This window comes from Protomyctophum parallelum (genome assembly GCF_964188405.1).
Source record: "Protomyctophum parallelum genome assembly, chromosome: 23".
NCBI lineage: Eukaryota > Metazoa > Chordata > Actinopteri > Myctophiformes > Myctophidae > Protomyctophum > Protomyctophum parallelum.
This window is the reverse complement of record NC_139715.1, coordinates 22,500,985-22,522,661: the sequence shown is the minus strand read 5'-3', so window position 1 is coordinate 22,522,661 and position 21,677 is coordinate 22,500,985. Positions and strand designations below refer to the sequence as shown.

Sequence of the window (21,677 nt, the reverse complement as noted above, 5' to 3'; positions counted from 1 at the left end):
ACTATGGGACTGATACTATGGGAGTGCATGGGAGTGAATGGGAGGTATTGTTACTATGAGACTGATACTATGGGAGTGAATGGGAGGGAATGTAACTGAATGGGAGGTACTGTTACTATGGGACTGACACGATGGGAGTGAATGGGACTGAATGGGAGTGAGGGAGTGAATGGGAGGTACTGTTACTATGGGACTGTCACTCCCATTCAGTCCCATCCAATCCCATAGTATCAGTCCCATAGTAAAGTAATCTCTAAGATACATTGTTTTGGTCTCTGATTTTATCTGAAATCATTCCTACAACTCGACATAGGATCTGAGGGGAAATGACAATATGCAAGGTCAAAGATATATATATATATATATGTCCCTTCTGTGTCATAAATCTTAGCCAATGGATTAATATTGCTTGTGTGTGCTAAAACAGTCAACAATCATGGTAGAAATCATGGTAAAGCACTATTTCGGGTAGCCACCATCTTGTAAACTTGCACAATAAGGGTCCAGACACACCCAATAATGAGAATAGGTATTCCATTGAGTCTCTCATGGTCAGAAAACATTAAATAGACACCGAGTTTGCGTTTCTAGCTCATCTGGTTCAGAAGTTAGAGCCAAACCTATTTTCTGGGTGCCAATATAGTGGCGGCCATATTGTGGCGGCCATATTGAAATTCATGGAAACTTTCAATACAAAAAATGTTCATATTTATATCATTGATCAACCTGAGAAGTTTCGTGGATTTTGGTTTCGGTTTAAAATTTTGCCCTATTCACCCCCCATTATAACTAATAGGGGCCAACATTGCGGCGGCCATATTGGACTTCCAGCAAAAAATTGACCGGGTTGTCCATATAGGTTGTGATCCTACGGGGTCATAGATACTATTTCTGGTGGACAACCTTTGAGGTCATGGCAAATGCAGGTCAACCCCCTTTGCCCCCTGGGTAGACTGTACTCTGCCAAGGTTCTAGGCTCATTATCCCGCCCTCAATATTTTCACATCATTTGGACAGTAAATATAAAACGCATTATTCAGGCAGATTTCAGCCACCTCTTTTTGGCTACATCATTCTAGGTGGTTCATTGACTCGGTACAGTACATTTCCACCACTGCTCTCCGGATATTTAATGTGGAAAGAACTGTGTCCGGTAGACAAACATTGCATTGTCACTGTTTGCAGACTCACTCCCAATCTTCCGCCTTTAGTCTGAAAACCAGTGGTGGAAAGTAACAAAGTACATTTATATTACGAGGTATTTGTACTTTACTTGAGTATTTCCAATTTCCAGTACTTTTACTTGTACTCCACTACATCTCAGAGGCAAAGATTGTACTTTTACTGCTATTTTCTAAAAGATTTGTATGCATTTTCAACTTGTGAAATGGGACAATCTGCATTCTTTTGGTATACTTAAAGGACAACTTTGTTTTTTTTTCAACCAAGGTTCATGTTTTAGGTTGGTATAGAGTCTGACGTTACTTTCAGTAGAGGGCACCGATACACAGGTTTTTTTATTTGCAGTGAAATCTCCATAGGGCAATTTTAGGTCGCTTCATAAGAACTGTGTTTGAAAAATAAACCGACCATCTGCAGATGCAGCCACCCCGCCTACCCGGAAATGTAGTCTCTGGGTTGTTTGACTCGTTTCTAACGCTTATTTTGTTACTCTTTGGGTATATTTGTACATTTACACCTTCAGTCGATGCTTCATGTCCATATGAGTGAAAAGGCCGGGGTGATCGGTTTATTTTTCAAACACAGTTCTCATATGAGGCGATCTAAAATCCCCCTATGGAGATTACCGCCCCCCTGTCAAAAATCGCAAAAATCGCTAAAACTATAAAGAAAGCAGCAAATGAAAAAAAATGAACACTCATCTTTTACTCTCTCTAATAACAACCTAAAACATGAACCTTAGTTGAAAAAACTAAAGTTGTCCTTTAAAGTACATTTTGATACCAATACTTTAGTACTTTTACTCAAGTAAATGTTTATTACCGGACTTGTACTAGTAACAGAAGTAGTTCTACATTGCAGTATTAACAAATGTGAGTAGTTTTTCCATCACTGCTGCTCTGTTCATCACTCCCAGGTCTTCCACCGTAGTCTGAAAACTCACCTCTTGTTTAGACTCCATCTTAGCCCAAAAAGATAAACTTATGTAATTTAGAATGTATTGTATGTAGACAAACTAGACATAGCACTCTAGTGCAGTGGTCCTCAACAGGCGGACACCTCTCTGCGGACCCTGGAGAAAAGGCCTGGGCTGTGGCTCAGCGGTCCAGGCACCTTGGCTGGTAATCCAGTCTGGCAGTGTGACGCGGGTTCGACTCCCGATCCTGATGGCCTTTACTGCATGTCACTCCCCCTATTTCTCTCCCCATTTCCTGTCAGCCTCCATAAAAAATATTAAATAAAGGCGAAAGCCACAAAAATACATTTAAAAAAAAAAGAATAAAGAGAAGAAAAAAAGTCACCGCAACCGCGAGTTGAATTCTCTGTTGTATTCGCTCAATGCCGAGCAATGTCATGGTGACAATGTTGAGCTGACTGGCTCACTAGCAGTGACACATTCACACATTCGGTTGAATGAACAAAATTAGATTTTTGGAGGTGAATAATGAATATTTGTCAACTCTGCCACCCCCGTATTGGTTGGTTGGGATGGGACCCGGTTTGTATAAGCTTGGTTTGACTGTACTAAACAGTCTAGGGGAGGGGGGCAGCCCCACCCGATGGGGCCCACGTGGTCAGCGACCCGCAATTTTATTTGCGTGCGCATGAGACTGGACCATGGTCTTATTCAAAAAATATTTGTGGACCTTCAGCATTTCTAGTTGAGGACCCCTGCTCTAGTGTATTTCATTGTACAGATATTCTACTGTTAGACGGATGTTAGACCTGGCCCAGGTGAAAGGAGTTGGCCTCATTAGGCCCACTGGCAGAGCCTGACCAGAGCCTTTTGTGGTGGTTCTGGAGAACCGTGGGTGCGACCGACTCGATACCGGGCACTGCACTCCCTGCGGGGGAGTGGAATGCCTAAATTGTAAATTGTTTACCTTCTAGCTCCTCCTTCTCGAAGTTGGTGTTGAGCATGGAGCGTGTACCCCCACGGTCCACCACCACCTCCTCATCTGTCCTCTAGGGGGCGCACACACACACACACACACACACACACACACACACACACACAAACACACACACACACACACACACACACACACACACACACACACGGTTACTTTGTTGTCAATGTACTGTACACATTTAGTAAATGGAAGCGTACAGCCAGCTGTTGCCACGATGTGTCGTAGCATTATTTCATTGTCTTACGTCTTATCAACGTAGTTTAAAATCTACGTAAAAGGTGTTTGTTTCTAATCTGAACACATGAGTAAATGGATCAGCATACACAGCCTGTTGCCAGGCTTCACAAACTATGCTTTAAAAATATACATGGCCTGGGGTATAAAGGATGCATTTGTATTTTTTTGGTTGTCAATGTGCAGTGGTGGAAAATAAAAGTAGCAATACTGCAATGTAGAAGTACTCTGTTACAAGGAAAAGTCTGGAATTCAAAATGTACTTCAAGTACTGAAAGTACACACTATGCAGAGTGTCCCATTTCAAATCTCTCTTCGATCTACAAGCTCACAATGCGTCCCAATCCCATCACGACACATTGTGAGCTTGTAGATCGGCTATTTTCAAATGGCTGAAATAAATAAATAAAAGGGCTGTGTTTAATGTATGTTTTGAAATAATAATGAAAGTAACTATAGCTATAGTAACTAAAAGCTGTAGGCTAAATGTAGGCTAGTGGAGTAAAAGTACAATATTTGACTCTGATATGTAGTGGGGTAGAAGTAAAAGTATTGGAATTGGAAATACTCAAGTAAAGTACAAATAAATAAAAATTGCACCCAATAGTTTGAGATCCTCTGCTGTAACCTATAGCTATAGAGGGTATGCACATGCAAGTGCATACAAGTGAGTGGCAAATGTCGTAATGTCGTTTTAACATCGTTTAATCATGCAATCAGACTTTTCTGTACATTTGGATGCCTGTCAAGGCCAGAAAGTATTTTTTTTGCCACTCAGTAGGCGTTCCCGCATAACTTCCGGGTATGATGATGATGTCACACGCATACGCGTAGGAAACTGCCCAATGCCCTGTCCAAAACAAAACAGCACTTTCAGAACGGTCAGGCTGAAAGAACTAACATGCAGAGACTGATTTGCTCAATTCATTTTTTTTATACCCAAAGCTGCAGCATTATTGGAAACTCACAACAGTAAATCCAAAACAGTCCCAAGTATTTCAAAAGGTTTAATCCAAACACTTCAAAAAGCCAGTAAATGGCCAGCATAAGAAAAAAAAATCACACTTGTGTGAAGTGAGGGGTGGTCTTATCATCATACGTCATCAATATAATCACAATCAGCCAATCAAATAATTACATTCCAGGCTACAAACACACAAAGCCATGTGCATAGGAGGCCCTCAAAAAAACCCAAAGACAAATCCAACTTAAGAAACTCATTCACAAAAGGCTTGAGTCCAAAGAAAAAATATAAGGCACAATCTTGGCTGGAGCTTCACACGCTGTATGTGTACTGTGTACTGTACCTTGAAAGCCCTGTTCTTTCTGACCAAGCAAAGAAATAAAGAAGAAACCGGATGTAAATATACACAGAATGACCCAATCAACTAAGGACCCTTACATGTCTTTAACTCAAGAATACAAATGGAACATTTACGTTTGGTAACGCCTAATATGCAGAGGTCCTTGAAATTAAAAAGTATTTAAAATCACTGCGTGCACAGTGTATTATCCTACTAACTGGTTTGATCCTCTGGGTGTTCTAACTGCGCACACACACACGCACGCACGCACGCACAAACACACACTCTAAGAGAATGTCAACAAATGTCGACAGTTTCACAGTGAGGGTTACCAGTAGAGCTGCATAATTATAAATTATGTTGGCAGGCACGTATTTTACTAGTAGTTGTCTGTGATTACAGTCATTACAATCATGCGTGTCAATGAATTGTGTGACAAATAAGCTACATAATTATGCTATTATGTATACATGTTGCTATAGTCGGCCATTTCCCAAACACAGCAGGTTTATGAAGTAAAATAAAAACTAATAAACTCCATGGCCTCTTGTTGGGCTTGTTCCCAGCACACACAGACAGAAGCCATTAGACATGCCTGCAGGCTTCTGCACTTGTTGAAGCGAAATCCACAGTTCACCCAAAACCTTACAACTTATAAGGTTATATAATATAAGTACATGTCCAATTTCAGGATTCTGTCCTTAAAACTAAAATGCACGGAAACACTTATGAGACAAGTGGGCCCCTGATTCGGAAGAGCTTCAAAACCATACTGGGACACCCGCTTCCAGTGTTATCAACCCATTATCACCAGTAAGTTACTTATCACTCCAATGCAATCGAGCCAGAGCCTGGAGCCTGAAGAAACTGACTTACATCGCCGGTTAAAAGGCCACTTCACGCCTTTTGCAAAGAGATCTTACTTTAATGATGTTTAGGACCCAAGAAACACTTTCCTGTGGTTTTATGTGTGCAATGTGTGTTTTTAGATATTTTAGTCATGACGCCATTCCACCGGTTAATGGGATAGTTCAGATTTTTTTTAACTTAAGTTGTATGAAATACTTGCCATTAATATAGTGGTTGCAACTGTATTAATTGATTGCCCGAGTCCCGTGGTGGGAGTTCTGCTCTGGTTTTAGTGAATATTAAGTAGTTCCGGTCATTTTATGGGGGGCACTGGGGCCACGCAGCAAAAGTAAATTAATCCACAAAACGAACGTAATTTGTATTGTTAAAATATTAGCGCGACTTTCGTTCAACTTTGACCCCTCCATCACATGATAGAGGGGTAAAAAGAAAAGAACGAAAGTTGCACTAATATTTTAGAAATAGGTCAACAATACAAATTAGTTTTGTGGATTTACTTTTACTGCGTGGCCCCCTGTGCCCTCCAAAAAATGACCGGAACTACTTTATATAGATATTTCACCAAAACCAGAGCAGAACTCCCACCACAGGACTCTGGCAACCACTATATTAATGGCAAGTATTTCATACAACTTAAGTTCAAATAATCTGAACTATCCCTTTAAGACTGAGGTTAGGGTTAAGGACAGGGTTAGAGTTAGGGGTAGATTTAGGGTTAGTAATAGTCGGACAATGCGACCAACGGATGTCACTGCGTTTCCTAATTCCAGCCAGTAGGCTCCAGACGAGCCTGCTGGCTCGATTGCATTCGATTACAATTTTTACTTTCACAGACCTTGTTACCATGGCGACAAAAGGCCCCGGAACACAGTTTTTAAAGAGGCACTTTCATGCACCCCCTGTGCATTATTATGTTGGATATGAGTCATGCTTATTTTATGTTGTAATAAAATGAGAACTAACGCACGCACCCACGCGCGCGCACACACAGTCACACACACAATGCAATTCATACTTTGTCACACAATGCTGTCGTGCGCCTAATCTAGCCAATGTACAAGCCCATAACAAGTTGCAGACGTGACACGTTCTGGTCTTGCAGATCAGCTACAGCACCGCCAGTCGGCGCGTAACACAGTCTTACAACGAAGCATAAATAGCCAGGAGTAATACAGATTGTGGGTGCATAAAGACAGGTGGAAAAAGTACTGAATTTTTTTACTTAAGTAAAGGTATCAATACTGCAGTGTAAAATACTCCGTAAGTAACAGTCCAGAATTCAAAATGTATTTGAGTGAAAGAACAAAAGTATTACAAGCTCACAATGCGCATCGCAACGCATTGTGGAGTAGTAGTGAAGTACAAGTATTGGAAATTGGAATTACTCAAGTAAAGTGCAAAGGTAACAAGAAGACACACCCCGGTGCGTGCCCGTTTTTCCTCCCGGAATTTTCCCCAGTGAGGGGGATAACTTTGTAATATGCTATTGGCTGTTTGTATTATTTTTGGACAGACTTCACTGTAGTAGCTTTTCATAAATTATATTTGTACTTAGGCTGTTCTGCTGTCATGAAAGTTTATAGTTAGAGAAATTCAAAATCCAGCCGTCTGCTGTCCAGCCTCTCCCACCCCTCACTGGGGAGAATTCTGGGAGGAAAACAGAAACGGGGTGAGTCTTCTTGTATTCAGTGCAAATACCTCAACATTGTACTTAAGTACTGTACGTAAGTAAATGTACTTAGTTTAACACCACTGCTTAAAGATGCAGCAGCAGCATGTTGCTGGATGGTTCACGATTCTATAAATAGCCTTGACCTCAAAAGAGGAAAAAAGCGAGAGGGGGAGGGGAATTAACATGTCTACCTTGCTGATGAATTATGTCCAAGTGTTTTGTTTTCAGTTGCGCTGTGCAAAGGACAACCAACGGTGGGGAGAAATATGAGCTGCTGTATTCTATTGCAAAGCTGCAGCTTTAAGACCAACAAATGCATATGAGTCTTTATTTTTATTACAACTTGTATTACAACTCTATTGTCTCATCACTGAAGTGGGTGAAATTCATCTCTGCACTAGGACCATAATGTTCTCGTTTTTCGGAAAAGGGAGAAGAGGGGGGGAAAAAAGAGCGGGATATGGAGAGGAAGAGCAGAGCTAACATTAAGACCAGCAGATTGATTGATTGATCGATTGAACATTTTATTCACAGTACAGTATACAGTATGTAGAAGGGGTAGCTACAGTTCAACAAAAGTACAGGCCAATACAAAATCTGCTTGTTTACATCAGGGTCCTCCACATTCAAAAAGTTAAAAAGGGGAAAGACGTGTACAGTCTGGAAAAAAGGGAGAGGGAGGGCGCCTTTAACTTTTTACAGGGCAGGGCCAATTTCAAATCGTAGCCACCTGTAAGTGCTCTTTGAGAGCGGTTTTGAGTCTAGGGATTCACATTTATTGGTAGGGCGTCACATGTTTTAGTGGCATAGGAGCTAAATTAATTTAACCCCTTGTTGGAGCCGAATAATGTTGGTTGAACGTGGTTTGTTGAACTCCCTCTGGTGTTGTGATCATAGACTTCATTGACATTAAGGAAGTATTTAGTATTTGGCGGTGCAGCGAATCGTCAACCCGGCCTACGCCATTCCAGCCTATCAAAATGGGCAGGGGTGGGGTGGGTTCTTGGAGTTAGGCCAAGTAAAATATAGACGGTATTTGCCTCTTCTGGCTCTGGGGCAAAAGTGAGGGCAAGCTTCCGCGTTGGTGCCATGGAACGAAATGAAGGGACGTGAGACGTGAGTCCATATAACTCTGGGCGCACTTCCGCCCTCAGTTCACTGCTGATCGCTCCAATGAATGGCAGTGGCGAGTGAGGCGTCTACAGTTCTATGTCTATGAAGTAGAAGCCTGACTACTTTGTTTTCGGGATGACTGGAGCCTTGTTTTTAGGGCCTTTGGGGTGCTGTACCATGAACAGTGATAGAGCGAGCGAGCGCGTCTGGGTTCACTGGGGTGAGCAAGTGACACAGAGTGCAACTCCGCTCATCACACATTGCGGCGTGTGTGTAGGTGAGATAGAGGGGGAGAGAGACAAGAGAGACAGAGAGAGAGACAGAGACAGAGACAGAGGGAGAGAGAGATCTGCGACCAGAGCAGAGTTAAATTGAGGATCTGCCAGTTGTCCCTCCATTGTCCCTGCTCATCCCAAATACACATTCAATCATCCCCAAACGCAGTCTTGCGTGCTTAGTCTCCTCTCACGCGAGTAAGTACTGTCCTGCTCCAAATTATGGAAATAGTTGTGGTGTAAAGTAACGACATTTACTAAGTACATAAATACGTAAGTACTGTACTTAAGTACAATGTTGAGGTATTTGTACTACACCTGTGTGAAGTGAGGGGCGCCTTTATCATCGTACATCATCATGAATCATCTCATACTGGCCAATCAGAATGCCCATTGCCCATTGCCACAAATTTACGTCATATTTGACCTAATTTCTCTATTCATTGGCGATGGCAAATATGAGACGTGTGGGGACGAGATGGCGTAAATTGTCCCTTCATTGTCAATGGCATTGTTTGTGTTTTGCGGACATTTTGTGGGGACAAAAGCTGTGTATAGGTAAAAAATTAGTACCGTAGTTAGAAACCCATAGTCATTCAAAATATTTAAGGCTTAAGATCAAATTATGGGAAGGAAGGAGGGAGGTCCGCACACTGTTATGAGCTCCAATTCTTTATTTCAGGTTACAACGTTTCGACCTCTTGGGTCTTCTTCAGGTAATTACCTGAAGAAGACCCAAGAGGTCGAAACGTTGTAACCTGAAATAAAGAATTGGAGCTCATAACAGTGTGCGGACCTCCCTCCTTCCTTCCCATGTACGTATACTTGGTCCAGCACCTGTAGAATACAAGAAGATGTGCGTGCTTCCCTCCTGGCTCTGATTTTTAAGATCAAATTATACCACAACCTTCTCTTCTTTTTTTTTAAATAATTAAATTACATCTATGCCTTATTTCTTAAAGGGACATTTCACCACTGGAAGAAACTGCAGTCTGTTACGGTACGTGTGTCAAAGTAGAACTCAAATGCAGGCAACACAGGCAGAGCACTTGCAAGAGTTTAATAACAACCAAACAAAAGGGGAAAGCTTACATCTACATGAAGAAGGTTGGTCAAAACCATGAAAGTAAGGCAAAAACGTCACATAGGAGCAGGCAGTAACAAAGTCCAAAAACAAGCAAAAGGCCAAACCTCTCAGGAACACCTCTTGGAATCATCAAAATACTCAAAAGCAGGAGTCCTGATAGTCTAGCAAGGAATGAGCAGAAAGAGTCCAGTTTTGTGGGTAGTGGCTTGATTGGGGAAGTTGCTACAGGTGAGGAATGAGAAAGGAACTGTTGAGCTGATGAGGCAGTTGGAGACAGGTGTGTAAATGGGACTATAGTGTGATGGAATTGAATGTGGGAGTGGCCAGCATGGAGACACGGTCTGTGGAATGTGGATTGACACACCGTGGAACAGATGTCACGTCACTCAATGTTATTTAATAGTATTTGTAGTAGATAACAGTAGCACAATTTGAAAATTGCACCCTATGGCCAGAAAAATAATGAGTCTGTGTGTTTGACTAGGGTTTGACTGGAAAGCTACATTTCATAATGCTTTGGTGCACTTCCCCTCCTTGGGGCAACTCGGAGGCTGCGCGGAGGTGTGACTTTTAGGAAGGAAGTGAGACCACATTTTCATGACAAATTTTCATCATGAAGATGGCGTCATGATTAAAATATCTAAAAACACATAATACACTCATAATCATTCAAACAAGATCTGGTTGCAAAAGGGGTGAAGCAGCACTTTAATCGTTAGCACCTACTATTTACAAACTGGTGAAACGGTCCCTCTATGTTTACTTATGAAGCAAAAAAAAAACAGTGGCACCCCAATGTTTTGGTAACTGTGGGTGAGTGAAGTGAGAGTAGTATAGAGATGGTCATGTGATGTGACCGTTGCCACCAGCAGTTATGTCAAACATGGCTTGCGGTGGCCAGCAGTATCCACTGATCCTGAAGAGATTAAACTAGCATGTTGGTGGTCACACACACACACACACACACACACACACACACACACACACACACACACACACACACACACACACACACACACACACACACACATGGATAGGCATGTGAGAGCATCCAAGGAGTGCATCAGGGTCAATTGGTGGACAGATGCTGAGACGAGGGTGTGCATCCAGCTCTTTATCTCTGTCTCTCTCGCGTGCGCACACACACACACATGCACACGCACACACACACACACACACGCACACGCACACGCACACGCACACACACACACACACACACACACACACACACACACACACACACACACACACACACACACACACACACACACACACACACACACTTGTCCTGGCCCAGATGACGAGTCATTATGAAGTGCCAGTTGACAGACTTCAGGCGCCAGATTTCCGATGGCAGATGGTTAATGCCAAGTCTGAATTTTCCACGTCTTCATTATTCTGTGAATACTGTCCGTGCTTCTGCATTTCAATTCACACTGACCCTGATCCAGCCCTGATCCATCCTCCACACATCCACACTGACCCACTGGGGAGGCCATTCTTACATAATGGAAGTGGTGGGGAAGAAAGTATACTCAAATGTTTTTACTGAAGTGTCAATACTGCAATGCAGAAATGCTCTGTAAAGGCTCATTCATAGTCTGGATTTTTCGGTGGTGAGGTGACCACCTCTCCGGTGGTGAGCTGACCACCGGAGCTGAAATAACGTTGAGGGTGTGGTGAGTAAAAACAGAGAGCTATGTAGGCTATGTATGAGCCTTTACAAGTAAATGTCCGGAATTCAAAATGTGCTTGAGTGAAATTGGCATCCAAATGTACTTAATGTACCAAAAGTAAAAGTACTCATTATGCAGAATGTCCCATATTTAAAGTTTTCAAATATATACGAATCTTTTGAAAATCGCAGATATACAGGCTTACAGTGCGTCGCGACTCGCGATGCTTCGCTTTGTGAGCCTGTAGATCTGCGATTTTCAAAAGATTCGTATATTTGAAAACTTTAGATTTTCCGAAATGTATGGGCTGAAGTGGTTAATGTATGTTAGTACAATATTTTGATGTAGAGCTGAAAGTTTTGCGGAAATTGGAAATACTCAAGTAAAGTACTAATACCTCAAAATCGTGCAATACTTAGTTACTTTTACACCACTGCATAATGGCCACTGAGTTAACACGGACATAAGAAGCATAGATGATTTCAAATTTACCGTACTGAAGAGACAGACAGACAGACAGACAGACCGTTCAATTACCATCTGCATTGTTAATTTTACTAAATGTTTACACTGTAAATGAGCTGTGTGCAGTACATGGGTCCTTCAGATGCCGTGCGCTGTCAGAAGATATCAGTCAATGTCTGTGTTGCCGTCAATGCATACGTGTTAGTTTTTCCTGCTGCATTTACTGAACTATAGTGCGGTGCCCTTAATCGAGGCGTGGGCGTTCGGAGCACATGCCCGAGGGATGATTGGTTGGCTCCTGCATCGTCCGTATAGAGGCCAGCATTATTTCTAAACACGGTTTAATCAATCAATCTTTAATGAAAGAATTAAATGTTGATGTTAGAGTTTTGTTATTGGCACAATTGCCATGGACGTCACGCTATACATGTAATCAGGCTGCCATGCCATTGAAGAGCTGGCAGCCACTGATTCCCATCTTTCTATTCTCTGTTGTCCGACAGCGGAGCCACGTACGGCACCCGGCCAGATAAGCACAGATTGCAGTGGCGTGCACAGATAGACACTAGACACCCCCTAGTGCCCTTTTGGCAATGTGCTCTTAAAAAAAAAAGAAGAAAAAAAAAGATTTTTTTTCTTTTCTTAATTTGTAGTGTGTGGACCATGGTGACATTGATCAAATCTTGATAAAAAAAAACGCTTCTACTATATTATTTAGGCCCCCACAATCTAAAGCTATATGTTTCTATGTCAGTGGTTCTTCGATAAATAACTAAAATAGCAGACCTACAAGCTCGTAGCGCGCCACTCGGTGGCGCGCTATGAGCTTGTAGATCTGCTATTTTTCAATAGCTAAAGCACCAAAATGGGTTCCCGCCCCAAAATGCGCTGCACAAGGTGCCCTTTTTTTTCACTTGAGCACCTGCCCCTCTAAATGTCTGTGCACGCCACTGACAGATTGACTTCCCCCGGCGAGCAAAGGAATTGAAGAGACTGCGAGACTAAGAGAGGGCTTTGAGTGGCCGAGCGAGTGATACCATGTTGTGAGTGCTCGGCTCGCTGACATTCTCAATGTTTCTTTCATGAACTCGGACACACACCAGGCTTATAAGGCCGGCGCAGCACAGAAGAATAGGCTTCAGTTGCAGGACGGCAAACATTATCGCTCTGGAAGGAGTGCTTCTGCTTAAGCCTGATTAATACAAGTTTAAATCAGGCATCATGGTCACATGGGTCACTGGCACTGCCCAGCATGGCAAATACTGTATACCTGTGGTTCTACAAAACACTTAAGTGAAAGTACAAAGGTATTGGCATCAAAATGTACCAAAAGTAAAAGTACTCATTATGCAGAATGTCCCATTTCAAGTTATCAAATGTATAAAAATCTTTTGATAATATCAGATCTACAGCATCACTGATTTTGAGCTTGTAGATCGGCTATTTTCAAATGGTCAAAAAGTATATACCGTAGGACTGTGATTATTGTATGTTTTGTGTACAAAATCTAAAAAGTTTTCACATAAATGTAGTAGAGTAAAAGTAAAAAAAGATTTTAAATTGTAAATACACGCACGCACGCACGCACGCACGCACGCACGCACGCACAGTGAATAACGAGGGGATATCAATTGTAGAATTGTGTAAAGCCAGCTTGGCTGCTAGCCCCATTTCTGACCCACCCCTTCACTATTGCTCCGGGATTCTGTCACATACTGTACTATAATTGCCATCCTGAATTGTGGGGCTCCATACAAAACAGTGACATTTTGAACTCTTTTCCAAACGTTGTATCAAAGATGTCAAGACTGTTGTTCCTACAGAGATGACGTGTGGTGAGATTTAAATCCGCTGTGAAACGTTTAAATCATTCCTGGTCTTCTGCTGATCGGGAACGAGCGTCCATTTAAAATTCAGCACAGGCTGATGGAAACCCTACATTTTCACCACCCTGTCTCTACCAAAGACAAGTACTGTACTTAAAGGTATATTCAGTGATTTCACTTAATTCAAATATCACTTATTTTTTTGTTTTGTTGTGATAATCCTCCCTATTATAGAGTGTGCTGGCCATATAAGGAGTTCCTCCCTGTCCCCAGTTAACCCCTGGGGGTCAAAAAACCTTAGGTTTTGTTTTTGACTCTCTATCCTGATTGGACGAAAGGCTGGGTCCCACAGCCAAAAACGAAACCTAAGGTTTTTTGAGTGAAATCACTGAATATACCTTTAAGTACAATTTTGAGGTATTTGTACTTTACTTGAGTATTTCCATACAATACTTTTACAGTTTTACTTCTGTTCCACTACATATCTCAGAGCCAATTTTTTTACTTTTACTATTATTACAAAACATACATTAACCACTAAATTCAGCACTATATACATTTCGGCCATTTGAAAATAGCCAATCTACAAGCTCACGATGCACCGCATTGTGAGCTTGTAGATCTGCTATGTTCAAAAGGTTTTTTATACATTTGAAAACTCGAACACTGGGACATTTTTCATAATGAGTACATGAGGTCCTTCAAGTACTCTTGTAATATACTTTTGTACTTTTGTACTTTTACTCAAGTACATTTTGAATTCCAGACATTTACTTGTATAACGGAGACCACTGCAAATTAGCGACAGGTGAGGCCAGGGACATTCAGAGAGTGTTAGAGAGGCAGGTGAGGCCAGGGACATTCAGAGAGTGTTAGAGAGGCAGGTGAGGCCAGGGACATTCAGAGAGTGTTAGAGAGGCAGGTGAGGCCAGGGACATTCAGAGAGTGTTAGAGAGGCAGGTGAGGCCAGGGACATTCAGAGAGTGTTAGAGAGGCAGGTGAGGCCAGGGACATTCAGAGAGTGAATGTCCCTGGCCCAGGTGAGGCCAGGGACATTCAGAGAGTGTTAGAGAGGCAGGTGAGGCCAGGGACATTCAGAGAGTGTTAGAGAGGCAGGTGAGGCCAGGGACATTCAGAGAGTGACAGGTGAGGCCAGGGACATTCAGAGAGTGTTAGAGAGGCAGGATTTAGAAACAACATTAGCTCAACGCAAAATGCTGCGTTCAGGTTCAGGAGACTTCAGGGGTAAAAAAAAAAGCAATTCTCCTGAACGCTGCCCCTCGGTATTCGGCATGGAAAGGTGTGGCATTTGCATTTCTTTCACCATAGTAAATGCTGCATTCGTGGTATGGAAAGGGCAGTTGTTTTACAGACGGGTAAAAAGGGCAGGGCTGAAGCCCCCTTTGATGTCTATGTGTGCACGCGCCTGGGTGAGGGAAGGGCCGTTAAATCGCAGCCTCTCCTTGGTCATAAAGCAACAGCTGTTGACCAACAGGATGAGCAACATCTACAATTACCCCCTCAATATAATTGACTTAACCCATTCTGACCGGGCACCCATTTTGGTGTTGGCATCATGTTATGCTTTAGCTATTGAAAAATAGCAGATCTACAAATCGCGCCACCGAGTGGCGCGATTTTTAGAATCTGATCTCAGGTCAGAATGGGTTCGTCAGACCAGTGTGTGTCCAGTGGAAACCTCGTATGAATCTGATCTCAGGTCAGAATGGGTTAACCCACGTCAGCTGTTTTCTATCAACAGGTCCCACGGGGGGCTCATTGTTTGAGAATAGAGCTGCCTATGCAACGCCTATGATGATTTGAACTCGGGTCTCCCGTCCCGCGCGGGAAGGGACACTAAATAAAGCCAAACTTCTTAACCACTAGCCAAAAGGGGAATTCCCCCTTTGGGCAAGGGAGATATTTAGGCTTTTCAGGCAGATGCTCTCTGGGCCACCCTGCCAAAGTGCATCCTAATACAGAGGAAATTCTTTGTAATACACAAGTTTACATTGAATAAATATATTCATTAAATGTATGCGAGTATGTGTGATTCTAATCACACGCTTGTCGCTATACTGTCATTACTAATTTCCCTCACACTTATTTAACAATTACAGTTGATTAAGTTCCTGTTTTAATTTCCACTTCTATTAGAATATTGTTTGTTTCCGTATTTTCTTATTGACCCGGTTCAGACCGAGGTGACGCAGCACTTCCAGGGTCAAGCTACTGTATCGGCCTGCTCTGAATGGTCATGCACTAAAAAAAGGTCCATCTGGCTCCATGCCGCCACATGTTCTGAATAGCCACAATCTCCCCCCCCCCCCCCCCCCCCCCATACAATGCTGCATCCAGAAATACAGACCATGCAGGAGCCAACGAATCATGTGCTCTAACACGTAACAACAACACACGCAACAAGCATTACAAACGGTTACAAACATTGACTGATATTTTCTGACAGCGCACGGCATGAGGACCCATGTCCTGCACACACAGCTAATCTGCAGTGTAAACATTTAGTTCAATTAACAATGCAGAAGGACTGAAGCTTTCTCTTATATAGCGTATAAGCATACAACCATGTATAGATAGACCTTGCATTTAATTTAATAAATTCAGTAGCCACAGGAGCATGACTGTGGGCTATACTTATTTCTCATTCAATCAAATGTCAGGTTGACATGCTCGCACACGTCCTTCAAAAGCCTACACGGGTTGTGCAAGGACACGCTGTGATTGGCCAGTAGCCACTTTGAGTGGCAGTCGGTGCAAACGCTCTCACCAGAACATTATTTACTATTCTCTGCCTATCAGGTCGCAACTCCAACGACCCTGACCCGGCTAAACGAACTTCGCAACGGTGGTGTCTCACGTGGCTCAAGTTCGCTTGAGACGGCGGGCCTCCGTAGCGGTCTAGTCCATAGAGTAATATTATGTAAGGTCTAGTCCGCAGTTGTTGTAGGTTAGCGGCACTTCCGCAGTTCCACGTTGGCGGGGTGTGGTCATAAGCACAACCCGGTAACCAGGTAATTAAACTAATATTCTGTCTGTTTGTCTGTCTGTCTGTGCATTATAATGTACACAGAAAAATATAACCAATTTGGTCCGGTAAGAGATCATTTAACACTGAGGATTTATTTTTTTACTTTGTATCATAAAGACATTATGAGAGTCGCAAAACAATATCATATCATGGTACAATTCACTGTATAGCACAGTGCTACACAATGCGTACATATAACCCAGGATTCAGTTTCCTTTAGTACATTGTGTATTTTGTTTTGTCTTACATGCACTTGCAAAACAAAAGGAAACAAACTTAGGAAGTGCTTGCGTGCGATGCCTCACAGACACAACTCACAAGTTGTTAAGAGCATAAAGCAATTCTCTGTATGCCTTCGTGTCTGTCTCATTATTCTATGCCCTTTCCTGCCTCCTGCTGGGCTAAAACAAATCATAAAATCACTCCGAGGTAAGATTACGCACGTCCGTCAAACAAATCCGACACAAATACAGCGAGACGGAGAAACAGAACAGCATAGCCGCACTATGGATGATTGAACACAGCTCATTTCCAGTGGTGGAAAAAGTACTCAATTGTTTTACTTAAGTAAAAGTATCAATACTGCAATGTAGAACCACTCCGTTACAAGTAAAAGTCTGGAATTAAAAATGTACTTGAGTAAAAGTACAAACGTACTGGTATCAAAATGTACTTAAGTAAGTAAAAGTACTCATTATGCAGAATTCCCATTTCACAAGTTTTTCAAATGTATACAAATCCTTTGAAAATAGCAGATCTACAAGCTCGCAATGCGTTGCCATGCGACGCATTGTGAGCTTGTAGATCAACTATTTCAAACAAATATGTTTTGTAATAACCCACTGTCCCCACCATGTCACCCACTGTCCCCACCATGTCATCCACTGATCCACTGTCCCCACCATGTCACCAAATGAGGGACGAGCTTCCGTCGGCAGGTTCCCAGCCTCTATTTATAGACGGCGGGTTCCCGGGGCTCACCTCAGGCACCTGACCCGACTCCAGCACACCCAGGAAGAGAGCATGCATGGTGGCATGTTGCTCCTGTTCCTGACAATCAACCATCACATTCTGATCTCCACCGCCTGCCACAGCCCGGCGCTTTTAGATTAATCTGCCATTCTGCTGTTTGGCGGAGCGGGGCGGGGGGGGGGATAAAACCTTGCTGCTGAACGGTGGGATCAGTGATGGGGGGGGGGGGGGGGAGACGGGGGGGGGACAACAATTAAATCATGTCTCGGCTGTCAGTTGTGCCGCGTTCACCGGTGGCGATAGCTTCGGGGAGGGAGAGAGAGAGGGGGGGAGGGAGTCAGTGGCTTAGACCATGTGACCCAGGACTCCTGGGAGGAGGGGGGGGGGGGGGAGTGGGAGGGGAGGGGGAGAGGTCGCCACCCGCGAACACGTGCAGCCACCAAACGCACCGCATACGCAAAGACCAGATTATCTAGGCGTGCACGTTTTTGTCACCTATATGAGGTATTCTTTCTTCCCCCAAATTAATTTAATTATTATTATTCATTATTTTATTCAAATGATACACAAAGTCAATAGAAATGCGAAGAAGAATGCCAAAAAACCCTCCAGGGGCTTGAGAAGTATCATTCTCCAGGACTATTTGTACATTCATAGGATAAAAACTATACATCAACACTGAATATGCAGTTCTATTACAAATTTAAAAAAAGAAAACAGCAGAACATATCACAATAGTAAAAGTCGAAGTCACAGAACAGTAAACCTCTCGGGAAAATATTGAATGGACCCAGGTTAATTTGGCAGACCGTATGGGGTGTATTTGGTGGTTAACATAAGTGATTTTAGAACCTATTGTCTACTACGCACTGCATGCGAAACAAGACAGCAAAACAGTGCAGATGCATGCCCCCGTTGCCCCGGATGACAGCCCATGCACACGAGAGCATGTTGCTCACGGTTCACATAATACCGTTCTTCCCTGCAGGTATGGTGAAGTACAGTACAGAGCAAACAGGGGAGAGAGAGGAGAGGGCAAGGTTTCAGGCCTGGACATGAGAGTAACATGTCATTGTTAGTCTGACCGATTAATAATAATAATAATAATAATGGGAGGTAAAACATTGAAGCGGCGAACAGTCGACTCCAGCGTCCTCACTTCCCACATTCACACACCAATGGTGGCAAGCTCACACCGACCAACCCATTGGAGGCAATGTAGGGTTCAGTGTCTTGCCCAAGGACACCTTGACATGTGGACAGGAGGAGCCGGGATTCGAACCGCCGACCCACGGATCATTGGACGACCTTCTCTACCTCCTGAGCCACAGCCGCCCACTTTTACTAACACTTTCCCAAAACATAACCTCAGTCTTAACCGGCCAGGTATGTTGCTAACCCTAACCTCAGTCTTAACCGACCACGCCTCAGTCTTAAAGGGGAACACCACTCATTTTCAACATTGAACTATGTACCTTAGAGTTATTGTATGGAAATAATAAAAAAGTCCCCCCTTCAATTTAGCCTAGAACTGGTGGTCTAGATTGACTTTGGGCCATGAGATCAGTGACATCACGAAGATGTACTTTGCAAGCCAAAGAGTACTTGTACTTCTAAATTGCAGTATACTTTTACTTAAGTTAAACAACTGAGTACTTTTTCCACCACTGAGGATGAGCGCCACTGACCCTTGATGAAGAGGATTGACACGACAAGCTGCAATCTGCCTTCAGTTCAATCGGATCAAAGCAACTGCTGATACCGAGCCCTAGTGTTGATTCTGTCTACCAAAATTATGACGAAAAATGTTCTGCCGACAACTTTTTTTCACTGGGGAAAAGTAATCAAATGTTTTACTTAAATACAAGTACCAATACTGGGGAATTCAACATTTACTTACTTAAGTACAAAAGTATTGGCATCTAAATGTACTTAAAGTAAAGTAGGCCTATTCATTATGCGGAATGTCCCATTTCAAATGTATAAACATCTATGTATCTGTATGTTTTGTAATAATAATCAAAATCTACAAAGTAACTAAAGCTGTCCCAATAAATGTAGTGGAGTTAAAAGTACAATATTTGAATCTGAGATGTAGTGGAGTAGAAGTAAAAGTATTGGATATTGAAAAGACAAATACCTCGTAACTGTACTTAAGTACAGTACTGTAACTACTTAAGTAAATGTTCTTACAGTATTTCCACCACTGCCTATTAAGAGCTTCCTCATCAATATATCATTATCTAACAGCGTGATGGTTCATACTGACTGAAAAAAAACCCCACACAAAACATTAGATCTTATTTTTATCTCAATGATGGTGCTTTCATTGGGCAAGAGTTGAATGTACATGCTTTGCACACCTATGAGCACACACTGTGACCCTTAGTGATTTATTAAAGAGCAACATGGGGCCTTGAACTTATAAAGCACTATTGGATTTGAGTCTGGGAGAAATCTACTTAATATGTTCAACAGCTATGATTTAGCACAGCTGATTTATTTTTGGATATCATGGAAGCTAGCAGGAAGTTGGTCTCTGGAAACCGGCAATGTTAATGATTTTTGTTAAATAATCTATACTTTGGACACCATTTCCCCCCCAAAATATGCAAAGCCCGACTCTTTTACCATCAAGGACATCCGAGGACAGTGTTTGATTTTTAGATTTTTGTATTATTATTTGTTACTTCAAATAGCTAATTTTCTAAAATTGTAAGAAATAACAGATCTACAAGCTCACAACGTGTCACACTGCAACACGCTGTGAGCTTGTACATCGGCTATTTGCGGCTATGTGTGCCTTGAGATTTTGACTAGCGCAATGCTGTGCTCGCTTGGACACAAAAATAATTAAAACCACTGCTCTACGAGTAATTCAACCTAACACTAAACCTTCATTTTGTCCCACAGAGAGCACAACAAATGCCACAAGAAACACAATGCACTGAAAGAGTGAAAATCTCTCACAGAGATTAGCCACTGAACAACAGGTGTCCTACGATCTGGAATTGCGTATTATTTGGGGATTTCCCCCCCCCTTTTTCATGGTAGGTTGACGTGTCCTTATTGAGTCGGTGAGTATGTGCAGCAATGGCCACACATCCCCTCTTGATGCTGGGATCCCTGGTTGATCCGCAGGCTCTGAGTCCATTGTCTGGGCCCACTCTTTCTAACGAGTTCCACGTTCTGACGTCATTCAGCTGGGTCTAGGTGTGTGCGTGTGCGTGTGTGTGTGTGTGTGTGTGTGAAGGGGGACGACGACTGATAGATTAGATATTTAATATAATTAAATTTTTACAAAGTTTGTGTGTGTCAAACACATTTTATCCCCGGGCGGCCCTAAAGGATTCATATGGATTCATACTCTTTGTTCAGCCAGTAGAATAAGAATATATTGTTCAAAGAAGCCGTGGGGTAGAAATGTAGTCTCTCATGTGGGAGACCCGGGTTGAATCCCGGGGCTATAGAGACATACAGTAGGAGTTTGGTTGAATCCCGGGGCTATAGAGACATATAGTATAGGAGTTTGGTTGAATCCCAGGGCTATAAAGACATACAGTATAGGAGTTTGGTTGAATCCCGGGTATATAGAGACAGTAGAAGCTGGTTTGAATCCTGGGTTTATAGCGACATTGCATGTTGCAGATTGCAGCTCTAAATGCCTCTGTCCTAGATGTTATAATCACATGTGGCCGCCACCAGTAAGATGAGAGTGAACCAGCAGCAGTGAGGATGTGGGGAGAGAGAGAGAGAGAGAGAGAGAGAGAGAGAGAGAATGGAGTAATCCATCCTGATGGGCCCACCTCTCCCACACACACGCACGCAGCCACGCACACACGCACGCATGCACGCACGCACGCACACCATAACAATGGCCTACTACTGCATGACCAACAAAGGAAGGTTTTTATATTTAATATTCCACACAGGCCACCAACAGCTGCTACACTGCATTTGTCTATTTTTATCAAGAAATTAGAATAGGTTGTCCAAAGGACGGATGAGTTGAAAATGGCTAGTGAATGAGCCATCCAAA

At 42.7% G+C, this 21,677-nt stretch overlaps 1 protein-coding gene across 1 annotated transcript in view; it reads right to left on the bottom strand.

The window, feature by feature from the left end:
• LOC310854368 (sodium-driven chloride bicarbonate exchanger-like) overlaps positions 1-21,677 on the bottom strand; it is a 93,715-nt gene that overhangs the window by 59,195 nt on the left and 12,843 nt on the right. Inside the window, exon 3 of the mRNA XM_083758968.1 lies at positions 3,066-3,147. Within this exon, the coding sequence (XP_083615094.1) occupies positions 3,066-3,147 (82 nt within the window). The remainder of the gene's footprint in view (positions 1-3,065; positions 3,148-21,677) is intronic.